Raw genomic sequence first — 13,782 nt, forward strand, 5'->3', positions numbered from 1 at the left:
CACAATCACGCCTTAACATATATCACCCCAAACGTCCTGCAGTTAGCAAAATGTTTAGGTCGAAAAACCCTGCCGTTTGGTAAGATTGGCTTCTTGTTAGAGATGGGCTATCTGTTCGAGCCGAACATGAGTTCGACTTGAACATTGTCTGTTCGTCCGGTCGCGGAACAGCGAACAATTTGGGATGTTCGCGGCAAATTCGAAAAGCCGTGGAACACCCTTTAAAAATTTTTGTTATTTTATTTATTATTTTTATTTTTTTGTAAGGTTGTGTATCGTATAGCAACTGTGCTTTTAAGTTCTACATTTACCCCGGTGTGTTAACCGGTGTGTTACCTAAGCCAGTATTAGGTCAATCTAGCAGGCCACTTGAGTTGAGGACATTCTATTGCCGGCCTTCTGGATTTGCTTTTGGATCCCTAGGAGCTGGATTGATCTCAGGTCTACGGACTATCTTTTCTGATACATGATAGCTTATGGTGTGTCCTCCACTGCTTTTTTCTTTTGTATTCTTTTTTGTTTGCTGATGTGTTTTTTTCAATAAAACTCTTTGTACAAGATAAGTCTATGGGAGAAATCAAAAGTACTAATTTTAAAGGCTAATATGCAAGTTATTGTCATAAAAAGTGTTTGGGGACCCGGGTCCTGCCTCAGGATACATGTATCAATGCAAACAAAAAGTTGTAAAAACTGAAATTTTTTCGGGAGCAGCGATTTTAATGATGCTTAAAGTGAAACAATAAAAGTTAAATATTCCTTTAAATTTTGTACCTGGGGTGTCTATTGTATGCCTGTAAAGTAGCGCATGTTTCCCATGCTTAGAAAAGTCCCTGTAGCAAAATTACATTTCTAAAGGAAAAAAAGTAATTTATTGATCGCGGCAATAATGAATTGCCGGGTCCTGACAAAATTGCTAATTTTAAAGGCTTATATGCAAGTTATTGCCATAAAAAGTGTTTGGGGACCCAGGACCTGCCCCAGGGGACATGTATCAATGCAAAAAAAAGTTTTAAAAACAGACGTTTTTTTGAGAACAGCAATTTTAATAATGCTTAAAGTGAAACAATAAAAAAAAAATATTGAATATTGAAAAAAAAACAGCATGGGCTCCCCCTTAGTCCATTACCAGTCCCCTTGGTTCTGGTATGAATATTAAGGGGAACCCTGAACCAAAATGATAAATAAAAAAAAAGCGTGGGGGTCGCCCCCAAATTCCATATCAAGCCCTTCAGGTCTGGTATGGATATTAAGGGGAATCCTGCGCCATTAAAAAAAAATGGTGTGGGGTTCCCCCCAAAAATCCATACCAGACCCTTATCCAAGCACGCAACCTGGCAGGCCGCAGGAAAATAGGGGGGAGGAGAGCGGCCCCCCTCAAGAACCGTAGCAGGCCACATGCCCTCAACATGGGGAGCATGTCCCCATGTTGATGGGGACAAGGGCCTCATCCCCACAACCCTTGCCCGGTGGTTGTGGGGGTCTGCGTGCGGGGGGCTCATCAGAATATGGAAGCCCCGTTTAACAAAGGGGACCCACAGATGCCGCCCCCTATGTGAATTGGTAAAGGGGTACATTGGACCCCTACCATTTTACCCCAAAAAGTGACAAAAAAGGTAAAAAAACACACACACACAGTCCTTTAATTAAAAAAAAAAATCCTTGTACGACCCGGACCTGCCGCTATGAACAATACAGCCTCCTCCGAGAATTTTCTAAGCATGCGAAACATGTGCTACTTTAAGGGCAGGTTCACACTTGTGCGATGCCAGACATTGCATGTAATTTGCAGCGCACTGCTGTTCACATTACATGCGATGTCTGTGTGGTGTGACTTTTTTCTGTTCGGACCACAATCGGATCACATGTGTGTTCACACATATGCAATCTGATTCAAGTCTGAACTGTCAGTTAGAAGTGCGATACGCAAGCTGAACTGGGTGTGTCGTTAACATATAATGACACTCCCTAGCAGTTCGCATATGGCAGTGTGAACTGCCATGAGTGTCGGGTGCGATGCGGGAACCCGCAGTGGATTTGCAGGGTTCTCGCATTGCACCAGTGTGAACCGGGCCTAAGAAATATTTTTTTTAGTTTACAAAATGCATGCATGCAATGACAGTTGATAAGGATTAACCGCTTGCCAACCGCCGCACGACGATGTACGGCGACAGAATGGCACGGCTGCGCACATGGGCGTCCAGGTATGTCCCCTTTAAGATGCAGAGCCATTGGTCGTGAGCGCGGCGGCATGTTCATAGCTGTGCTGCAAAGTGTCCCTGGAAATTTTTTTCAAATGTTGGCAACTATGTGGCTTTGAAATGACAGAGCTCAATTCTTTTAGAATCCGTGGGTGGATGCCATCAGGTCCAGGTGCTTTATCCACCTTTATTCTGTCTAAATATTTCTGGACCAGATCACTTTTGAGCCATTGTGGATTTGGGGCTTTGTCACTACCACCCCTATTATGGACATGAGCTCCCCCATGCTCCTTTGTAGAAAGTATTTAATAAATTAGCCTTTTCTTTGTCCCCAGTCACCCACTCTAGATTATTTTGTAAGGGGCCTACATGCAGAGGCGTCTCTAGGGGGGGGCCAGAGGGGGCCCTGACCCCCCCAACATTATGCTGTGCCCCACCATGTGCCCCCCCAAAAAAAAAAAAAAAATTTTTTTTTTTTGCTTTTTTTTTTTTTTTTTTTTTTTTCGGGCCGCCGCTGGAGTAACAGTCTCTCCTGAGAGGGAGAGCGTCCCCAGTCAGCTCTGCGGGGCATTCCTCCCCCCTCCCTCTGCTCGCTGACACTGCATAATGCGAGCGTTCACACAACCACAGCCGCCCGATCTGCTCCTTCCCCTGCATCCTCATTGGCACGGAGAAGAGCGAGTTGCAGAAAGGACTCCATGAGCACTGTGGGGGAGGGGGGCCCAAGCCTTCATCTCAGTTACTGAAAAAACAGACTGATTTCTCCCGTCCTTAGGACAGGAGAACCAGCCTGTAAATTCCGAGAGTGGTGACTGCAAGCTGAGCCAAGTGTCAGTCTATGACACTCTTTTTCAGCCCAGCGAGTCTAGCCACCCCCCCCACTCTCCTCACATACGAGCAGGGAGGAATAAAGCTCCTCCTCCTTCTCCTTTTAGTCCCGCCCACACTATCTTGGTGTGCTGTATCTGAAGAGAGGGGATGTGTGTTCAGGAAATATGAAAATCAGCAGCATGTGTGTGAATGATGCCTGAGATTCTAGCCTGGACCGTGGGTATGTGTGTGCACTGCAGACTGCAGTACACTGTAATCACTGAACTGCATTATCTCTATCCCTTCTCTCCCCCATCTGTCTCCCTCCCCCTCTCCTGTTCTTTCAAGACATTCACAATTTACTTTCTGTAATGGTCACCACCATTTACGATATTCCAATCCATCGCCCCACGACAGGTTATCCGACAGTCCGACAGACATCAGACACGACCCATTTCATATTTTCCAGAATAAACGAGACAAAACAAGCTCTGGTACTGGCTCCAAAATGAATGAATCCTTTAATGGTAACTTAGCTTTGTTATATACAGTACAAGCATGTTACAGTTAATCACAGGGACAAAGACACACTCCACCCACACATCACACAATGGGGGGGCTTCATACACATTCTTTTAGATAATAACATTCCGATGAGTTAATTACTACTTATTACCCAGACGGTCTGGCTCCGCATTTAGAGGGGTTAATTACTACAGCTTGACAAGTCACATTCCACATCTTAACAGTGTCATTAGCATACACAATGAACAGGTCTTAGGAGCAGACCTAATTAGCACAATGGACACAAAACAGTATTAGCATCACACAAAGGAATGTCTAGGAGCAGACTCAATTAACACCTCAAAAGCATGTGTCCCCCCATTGAATGAAAACACTCTATTGACCTGTCGGAGTCAGACTTTAACAACTTGTAATATTTCAAGATATCCTGCAATACATGAATTATCAGTAATGTCCCATCTCATGTAATTTATAATTATCATTTCTCAGTCACCCTATGCCCAAAAGGGCATAGTGACGCTGGCACAGGAGTAAACCCCATCCTTCAAAAGTCTCTGGGTGTCACGGGCCATTCTGTTACACTTTCACTTTCAGTTAGGCAGGTAATATACAATGCAAATTTTTTTCCTACATCCACAGATTGCAGGAAAGAAACTTGCATGATTCCCCCATCAACACAAACAGTGCTGACGGGAATATCCCTCCTGCCCAGCAATTGTATTCTATACAGCAACCACTGGTGATAATCATAAGAGAATCTGCTCATTAATGGTTCAAATCTCAGCTAGTTCCTGCTGAACCAGCTGAGATTTAAACTGTCTATGGCTGGTCTTAGCTCTTAGGCAGCCCATACATTGATCACTTTTTTTCATTCAACTATTAGGTTGAATAAAAAAAAAAAAGAAATGATCCAATTTCCCCATCTACACATTATAGGTGGATGGGGGAATCATCCCAGTGTGGACCAGTGCTGGAACAACCAGAATTACTGTCCTGTCCCGGCTATTCACAGCGCTGGTCTCTGTCTCCATGGCAGCGGCGGCAGGACATTGGAACCCAGAGCTGGTTACTTTATGGGGCTGATGTACAGGAGGGCCAGCACAATTTGTTGTTAGAGATGGGCTGGGCATGTTCAAAATTCCACATGCCAGAGCCTGCCAGGAAGCCCACACTGCACAGCGCTAATCACAGGCAGTGAGACATTTCCTTGTCTGAAGCTGCACAGATCAGGAAATGTCTCACTGCCTGTGGTTAGCGCTGTGGAGTGTCGGCTTCCTGGCGTGATCGGGCATGTGGGATTTCAAACACACCCGAGCCCATCTCTATTGGTTGTAGACAGTTGAGCTCCCTGCAGGTTGCTTAGCAGCAGTGGCGCTTCTCTGACATGCTGATCGTGATCCAATCCAGGTGATGCTCTTAGTCAAATCCTAGTGTTAAATATCAGAGATTTTATTGATCAAAGCCCACACTTTACAGGCATAGAGCCCACATGGCTGCGGAACATACGTTTGATTACATATATATATATATGTGGTTGTACTCTTGATGCTAATAAATATTGTGTTTATTAGATCTGACTGGGAGCATCACCTGGATCACATCCCGATCAGCATGTCAACAGAGAAGGTTATACAGCATTACTGCTGCTAGGTGACCAGCTGGGGGCTCAGCTCTCTATAACCAATAGTGCCAGCCTTCCCCTGCATGCACCCATAATGTCACCAGCACTAGGTCCTAATAGACTGCCGCCCCTGCCAAGGAGACAGACGCCAGACCAGCGCTGTCAATAGCAGGGACAGGACAGCTGGGGAACCCCACAGTGGCAGAACACCAGGCCCCGGTGGCAAGACAACCTTTGCAACCCTGAAAGTTCTCCCACTGCTTTGGACCCTTATATTTTCTTGGTGTGCTGGTGACATATATCTCTTGTTTTCTGCCACCCTGGGGGGCCCCAGTATAGTAGGAAGGGAGCTCATGACAGAACATGTAAAAGGACCCGTTGTGGGATCATAGTAAAGGGCCCCAGGAGATTTTATATATATATATATATATATATATATATATACTGTATATATATAAAATTGCATTTTATAGTTGGCCCCCCTACTTTTTTCCTTGTCCCCCCATGTGCCCCCCCCTAAATATGAAAGCTGGAGACGCCACTGCTGCACAATGAAGGTTTACATATCTCCCAACTTTTTAAGATGGGAATGAGGGACACCTATCGGCAAAAGTATGCAGGCATAGGACACACCCCCCTGCCACGCCACATTTAACCGCTTCCCGACCGCCGCTTGTACATATACGTCGGCAGAATGGCACGTACAGGCACATTGGCGTACCTGTACGTCCCTGCCTAGACGTGGGTCGGGGGTCCGATCGGGACCCCCCCCCGCTACACGCGGCGGTCGGATTCCCTCGGGGAGCGATCCGGGACGACGGCGCAGCTATTCGTTTATAGCCGCTCCCCGGAGCTGAAGAACGGGGAGAGCCGTATGTAAACACGGCTTCCCCGTGCTTCACTATGGCGCTGCATCGATCGAGTCATCCCTTTTATAGGGAGACTCGATCGATGACGTCAGTCCTACAGCCACACCCCCCTACAGTTGTAAACACACACTAGGTGAACACTAAATCCTACAGCGCCCCTTGTGGTTAACTCCCAAACTGCAACTGTCATTTTCATAATAAAGAATGCAATTTTTTGCTGTGAAAATGACAATGGTCCCAAAAATGTGTCAAAATTGTCCAAAGTGTCCGCCATAATGTCGCAGTTACGAAAAAAATCGATGATCGCCGCCATTAGTAGTAAAAAAAAATAAAAAAAATAAAAATGCAATAAAACGATACCCTATTTTGTAAACGCTATACATTTTGCGCAAACCAATCGATAAACGCTTATTGCGATTTTTTTTTACCAAAAATAGGTAGAAGGATACGTATCGGCCTAAACTGAGAAAAAAAAATATTTTTATATATGTTTTTGGGGGATATTTATTATAGCAAAAAGTAAAAAATATTGCATTTTTTTTCTAAATTGTCGCTCTATTTTTGTTTATAGCGCAAAAAATTAAAACCGCAGAGGTGATCAAATACCACCAAAAGAAAGCTCTATTTGTGAGCAAAAAAGGGCGCCAATTTTGTTTGGGAGCCACGTCGCACGACCACGCAATTGTCAGTTAAAGCGATTCAGTGCCGAATTGTAAAAACGCCTTGGGTCATATAGCAGCATATTGGTCCGGTCCTTAAGTGGTTAAAGGAGAATTGTAAAAAAAAAAAACAAGATTGGTTACACCCGCAAGTGATTCTTTTACCATTACTATTCCTTTATTGGCTTTTGGGATTTACAAATGCAGCAATTTAGAAATCAGATGAAAGGTTTAGCGCTGGAAAACACTTTTTGATAGATACAAAAATGCATTTTATATACATCTTTATAGATCAGACTAACATGAGGGACAAATGAGGATAATGAGGGACAGAGGGACATTGCTCCAAATCAGGGACAGTTGGAAGCTCTGGGTTTAGGAGGGATGCTGCTGAACCCACGCCCTCTCCACCAATCCAGTGTGTCTCTGGTAAAAACAATCTTCAGCCTTAACAATCACTTTAATTTTTTCTCTTTCAGCCTATTCCCTGCAATGTTACACATGCAAAGTTGCAACCAGGAACAGCAACATTAACTGTGAAACAGTGACTACCTGCCCGTCCAACTACAACTACTGCCAGACAAACTCAGCAACCCCTGTCTTTGGTAAGATTTACTCAATCAAATTATCAGCATTATTATATTTATAATCAACACAAGGTCAAAGAGCACTAACACACAATACAGAGGAATGCTAGTGGGTGTATACAGAGGAATGATAGTGGGTGTATACAGAGGAATGCTAGTGGGTGTATACAGAGGAATGATAGTGGGGTGTATACAGAGGAATGATAGTGGGGTGTATACAGAGGAATGATAGTGGGTGTATACAGAGGAATGATAGTTGGTGTATACAGAGGAATGATAGTGGGTGTATACAGAGGAATGATAGTGGGGTGTATATAGAGGAATGATAGTGGGTGTATACAGAGGTATGATAGTGGGTGTATACAGAGGAATGATAGTGGGGTGTATACAGAGGAATGATAGTGGGATGTATACAGAGGTATGATAGTGGGTGTATACAGAGGAATGATAGTGGGTGTATACAGAGGAATGCTAGTGGGTGTATACAGAGGAATGATAGTGGGGTGTATACAGAGGAATGATAGTGGGGTGTATACAGAGGAATGATAGTGGGTGTATACAGAGGAATGATAGTGGATGTATACAGAGGAATGATAGTGGGTGTATACAGAGGAATGATAGTTGGTGTATACAGAGGAATGATAGTGGGGTGTATACAGAGGAATGCTAGTGGGTGTATACAGAGGAATGATAGTGGGGTGTATACAGAAGAATGATAGTGGGTGTATACAGAGGAATGATAGTGGGTGTATACAGAGGAATGATAGTGGGGTGTATACAGAGGAATGATAGTGGGGTGTATACAGTGGCGTCTCCAGCTTTCATATTTAGGGGGGGGCACATGGGGGGACAAGGAAAAAAGTAGGGGGGCCAACTATAAAATGCAATTTTATATATATACAGTATATATATATATATATATATATATATATATAAAATCTCCTGGGGCCCTTTACTATGATCCCACAACGGGTCCTTTTACATGTTCTGTCATGAGCTCCCTTCCTACTATACTGGGGCCCCCCAGGGTGGCAGAAAACAAGAGATATATGTCACCAGCACACCAAGAAAATATAAGGGTCCAAAGCAGTGGGAGAACTTTCAGGGTTGCAAAGGTTGTCTTGCCACCGGGGCCTGGTGTTCTGCCACTGTGGGGTTCCCCAGCTGTCCTGTCCCTGCTATTGACAGCGCTGGTCTGGCGTCTGTCTCCTTGGCAGGGGCGGCAGTCTATTAGGACCTAGTGCTGGTGACATTATGGGTGCATGCAGGGGAAGGCTGGCACTATTGGTTATAGAGAGCTGAGCCCCCAGCTGGTCACCTAGCAGCAGTAATGCTGTATAACCTTCTCTGTTGACATGCTGATCGGGATGTGATCCAGGTGATGCTCCCAGTCAGATCTAATAAACACAATATTTATTAGCATCAAGAGTACAACCACATATATATATATATGTAATCAAACGTATGTTCCGCAGCCATGTGGGCTCTATGCCTGTAAAGTGTGGGCTTTGATCAATAAAATCTCTGATATTTAACACTAGGATTTGACTAAGAGCATCACCTGGATTGGATCACGATCAGCATGTCAGAGAAGCGCCACTGCTGCTAAGCAACCTGCAGGGAGCTCAACTGTCTACAACCAATAGAGATGGGCTCGGGTGTGTTTGAAATCCCACATGCCCGATCACGCCAGGAAGCCGACACTCCACAGCGCTAACCACAGGCAGTGAGACATTTCCTGATCTGTGCAGCTTCAGACAAGGAAATGTCTCACTGCCTGTGATTAGCGCTGTGCAGTGTGGGCTTCCTGGCAGGCTCTGGCATGTGGAATTTTGAACATGCCCAGCCCATCTCTAACAACAAATTGTGCTGGCCCTCCTGTACATCAGCCCCATAAAGTAACCAGCTCTGGGTTCCAATGTCCTGCCGCCGCTGCCATGGAGACAGAGACCAGCGCTGTGAATAGCCGGGACAGGACAGTAATTCTGGTTGTTCCAGCACTGGTCCACACTGGGATGATTCCCCCATCCACCTATAATGTGTAGATGGGGAAATTGGATCATTTCTTTTTTTTTTTTATTCAACCTAATAGTTGAATGAAAAAAAGTGATCAATGTATGGGCTGCCTAAGAGCTAAGACCAGCCATAGACAGTTTAAATCTCAGCTGGTTCAGCAGGAACTAGCTGAGATTTGAACCATTAATGAGCAGATTCTCTTATGATTATCACCAGTGGTTGCTGTATAGAATACAATTGCTGGGCAGGAGGGATATTCCCGTCAGCACTGTTTGTGTTGATGGGGGAATCATGCAAGTTTCTTTCCTGCAATCTGTGGATGTAGGAAAAAAATTTGCATTGTATATTACCTGCCTAACTGAAAGTGAAAGTGTAACAGAATGGCCCGTGACACCCAGAGACTTTTGAAGGATGGGGTTTACTCCTGTGCCAGCGTCACTATGCCCTTTTGGGCATAGGGTGACTGAGAAATGATAATTATAAATTACATGAGATGGGACATTACTGATAATTCATGTATTGCAGGATATCTTGAAATATTACAAGTTGTTAAAGTCTGACTCCGACAGGTCAATAGAGTGTTTTCATTCAATGGGGGGACACATGCTTTTGAGGTGTTAATTGAGTCTGCTCCTAGACATTCCTTTGTGTGATGCTAATACTGTTTTGTGTCCATTGTGCTAATTAGGTCTGCTCCTAAGACCTGTTCATTGTGTATGCTAATGACACTGTTAAGATGTGGAATGTGACTTGTCAAGCTGTAGTAATTAACCCCTCTAAATGCGGAGCCAGACCGTCTGGGTAATAAGTAGTAATTAACTCATCGGAATGTTATTATCTAAAAGAATGTGTATGAAGCCCCCCCATTGTGTGATGTGTGGGTGGAGTGTGTCTTTGTCCCTGTGATTAACTGTAACATGCTTGTACTGTATATAACAAAGCTAAGTTACCATTAAAGGATTCATTCATTTTGGAGCCAGTACCAGAGCTTGTTTTGTCTCGTTTATTCTGGAAAATATGAAATGGGTCGTGTCTGATGTCTGTCGGACTGTCGGATAACCTGTCGTGGGGCGATGGATTGGAATATCGTAAATGGTGGTGACCATTACAGAAAGTAAATTGTGAATGTCTTGAAAGAACAGGAGAGGGGGAGGGAGACAGATGGGGGAGAGAAGGGATAGAGATAATGCAGTTCAGTGATTACAGTGTACTGCAGTCTGCAGTGCACACACATACCCACGGTCCAGGCTAGAATCTCAGGCATCATTCACACACATGCTGCTGATTTTCATATTTCCTGAACACACATCCCCTCTCTTCAGATACAGCACACCAAGATAGTGTGGGCGGGACTAAAAGGAGAAGGAGGAGGAGCTTTATTCCTCCCTGCTCGTATGTGAGGAGAGTGGGGGGGGTGGCTAGACTCGCTGGGCTGAAAAAGAGTGTCATAGACTGACACTTGGCTCAGCTTGCAGTCACCACTCTCGGAATTTACAGGCTGGTTCTCCTGTCCTAAGGACGGGAGAAATCAGTCTGTTTTTTCAGTAACTGAGATGAAGGCTTGGGCCCCCCTCCCCCACAGTGCTCATGGAGTCCTTTCTGCAACTCGCTCTTCTCCGTGCCAATGAGGATGCAGGGGAAGGAGCAGATCGGGCGGCTGTGGTTGTGTGAACGCTCGCATTATGCAGTGTCAGCGAGCAGAGGGAGGGGGGAGGAATGCCCCGCAGAGCTGACTGGGGACGCTCTCCCTCTCAGGAGAGACTGTTACTCCAGCGGCGGCCCGAAAAAAAAAAAAAAAAAAAAAAGCAAAAAAAAAAAATTTTTTTTTTTTTTTGGGGGGGCACATGGTGGGGCACAGCATAATGTTGGGGGGGTCAGGGCCCCCTCTGGCCCCCCCCTAGAGACGCCTCTGGGTGTATACAGAGGAATGATAGTGGGGTGTATACAGAGGAATGATAGCGGGGTGTATACAGAGGAATGATAGCGGGGTGTATACAGAGGAATGATAGCGGGGTGTATACAGAGGAATGATAGTGGGTGTATACAGATGAATGATAGTGGGTGTACACAGAGGAATGATAGTGGGGTGTATACAGAGGAATGATAGTGGGTGTATATAAAGGAATGATAGTGGGTGTATACAGAGGAATGATAGTGGGTGTATACAGAGGAATGATAGTGAATGTATACAGAGGAATGATAGTGGGTGGATACAGAGGAATGATAGTGGGTGTATACAGAGGAATGATAGTGGGTGTATACAGAGGAATGATAGTGGGGTGTATACAGAGGAATGATAGTGGGGTGTATACAGAGGAATGATAGTGGGGTGTATACAGAGGAATGATAGTGGGGTGTATACAGAGGAATGATAGTGGGGTGTATACAGAGGAATGATAGTGGGTGTATACAGAGGAATGATAGTGGGTGTATACAGATGAATGATAGTGGGTGTACACAGAGGAATGATAGTGGGTGTACACAGAGGAATGATAGTGGGTGTATACAGAGGAATGATAGTGGGTGTATATAGAGAAATGATAGTGGGTGTATACAGAGGAATGATAGTGGGGTGTATACATAGGAATGATAGTGGGTGTATATAAAGGAATGATAGTGGGTGTATACAGAGGAATGATAGTGGGTGTATATAGAGGAATGATAGTGGGGTGTATACAGAGGAATGATAGTGGGTGTATATAAAGGAATGATAGTGGGTGTATACAGAGGAATGATAGTGGGTGTATACAGAGGAATGATAGTGGGTGTATATAAAGGAATTATAGTGGGTGTATACAGAGGAATGATAGTGGGGTGTATACAGAGGAATGATAGTGGGTGTATACAGAGGAATGATAGCGGGGTGTATACAGAGGAATGATAGTGGGTGTATACAGATGAATGATAGTGGGTGTACACAGAGGAATGATAGTGGGTATATACAGAGGAATGATAGTGGGTGTATATAGAGAAATGATAGTGGGTGTATACAGAGGAATGGTAGTGGGGTGTATACATAGGAATGATAGTGGGTGTATATAAAGGAATGATAGTGGGTGTATACAGAGGAATGATAGTGGGTGTATATAGAGGAATGATAGTGGGGTGTATACAGAGGAATGATAGTGGGTGTATATAAAGGAATGATAGTGGGTGTATACAGAGGAATGATAGTGGGTGTATACAGAGGAATGATAGTGGGTGTATACAGAGGAATGATAGTGGGGTGTATACAGAGGAATGATAGTGGGTGTATACAGAGGAATGATAGTGGGTGTATACAGATGAATGATAGTGGGTGTACACAGAGGAATGATAGTGGGGTGTACACAGAGGAATGATAGTGGGTGTATACAGAGGAATGATAGTGGGTGTATATAGAGAAATGATGGTGGGTGTATACAGAGGAATGATAGTGGGGTGTTTACAGAGGAATGATAGTGGGGTGTATATAGAGGAATGATAGTGGGGTGTATACAGAGGAATGATAGTGGGGTGTATATAGAGGAATGATAGTGGGTGTATACAGAGGAATGATAGCGGGTGTATACAGAGGAATGATAGTGGGTGTATACAGAGGAATGATAGTGGGGTGTATACAGAGGAATGATAGTGGGTGTATACAGAGGAATGATAGTGGGGTGTATACAGAGGAATGATAGTGGGGTGTATACAGAGGAATGATAGTGGGGTGTATACAGAGGAATGATAGTGGGGTGTATACAGAGGAATGATAGTGGGGTGTATACAGAGGAATGATAGTGGGGTGTATACAGAGGAATGATAGTGGGGTGTATACAGAGGAATGATAGTGGGGTGTATACAGAGGAATGATAGTGGGTGTATACAGAGGAATGATAGTGGGTATCTATTTACTCGGCGTAGCATCGTCTTTCACATTATACAAAAAAATTGGGATGACTTTACTGTTTTGTTATTTTTTAATTCATGAAACTGTTTTTTTCCCTAAAAAAAGGCATTTGAAAAATTATTGCGCAAATACTGTGCGAGAAAAAAAGTTGCAATGACCGCCATTTTATTCCCTAGGGTGTCTGCTAAAAAAAATATATAATGTTTGGGGGTTCTGATTAATTTTCTAGCTAAAAAAATGTGATTTTTACATAAAGGAGAAAAGTGCCAAAATAGGCCCGGTAACGAAGTGGTTAATCCTACTTTCAGGTTACATTCAGGAAGTAAAATATACCGGAAATGAAAGAATGATCCATTTGTTCTCTCTGTAGGGACAACTGCGATGACGAAGTCCTGCGAGATCAGCTGCATGATGTCCATGGCCGGTGGTTTCATGGGTTCAGCTTCTGTGTCCTGCTGCTCCACTGACCTGTGCAACACCAATGGAGGCATCAGCATCAGATCCAGCTATTCCACCATTTTCCTGGGAACCCTTGTGATGCTCATCAGACGCTCCCTTCTCTGATAGATGACGTGAGATAACAGATTGTCCAACCTTCATCAATAAACAGATTTTATTATAAAACC

The 13,782-nt window shown here is 44.2% G+C and overlaps 1 protein-coding gene across 2 annotated transcripts in view; it reads left to right on the top strand.

The window, feature by feature from the left end:
- The window catches only part of LOC120939780 (lymphocyte antigen 6E-like), a 440,733-nt gene extending 426,951 nt beyond the window's left edge, over window positions 1–13,782 (top strand). For both annotated transcript variants that reach the window (XM_040352136.1, XM_040352135.1), the window contains exons 2-3: window positions 7,162–7,287; window positions 13,527–13,782. In XM_040352136.1, the coding sequence (XP_040208070.1) occupies window positions 7,162–7,287; window positions 13,527–13,720 (320 nt within the window). In that variant the 3' untranslated portion in view covers window positions 13,721–13,782. The remainder of the gene's footprint in view (window positions 1–7,161; window positions 7,288–13,526) is intronic.

This window comes from Rana temporaria, chromosome 5 (assembly GCF_905171775.1).
Source record: "Rana temporaria chromosome 5, aRanTem1.1, whole genome shotgun sequence".
Taxonomy (NCBI): Eukaryota; Metazoa; Chordata; class Amphibia; order Anura; family Ranidae; genus Rana; species Rana temporaria.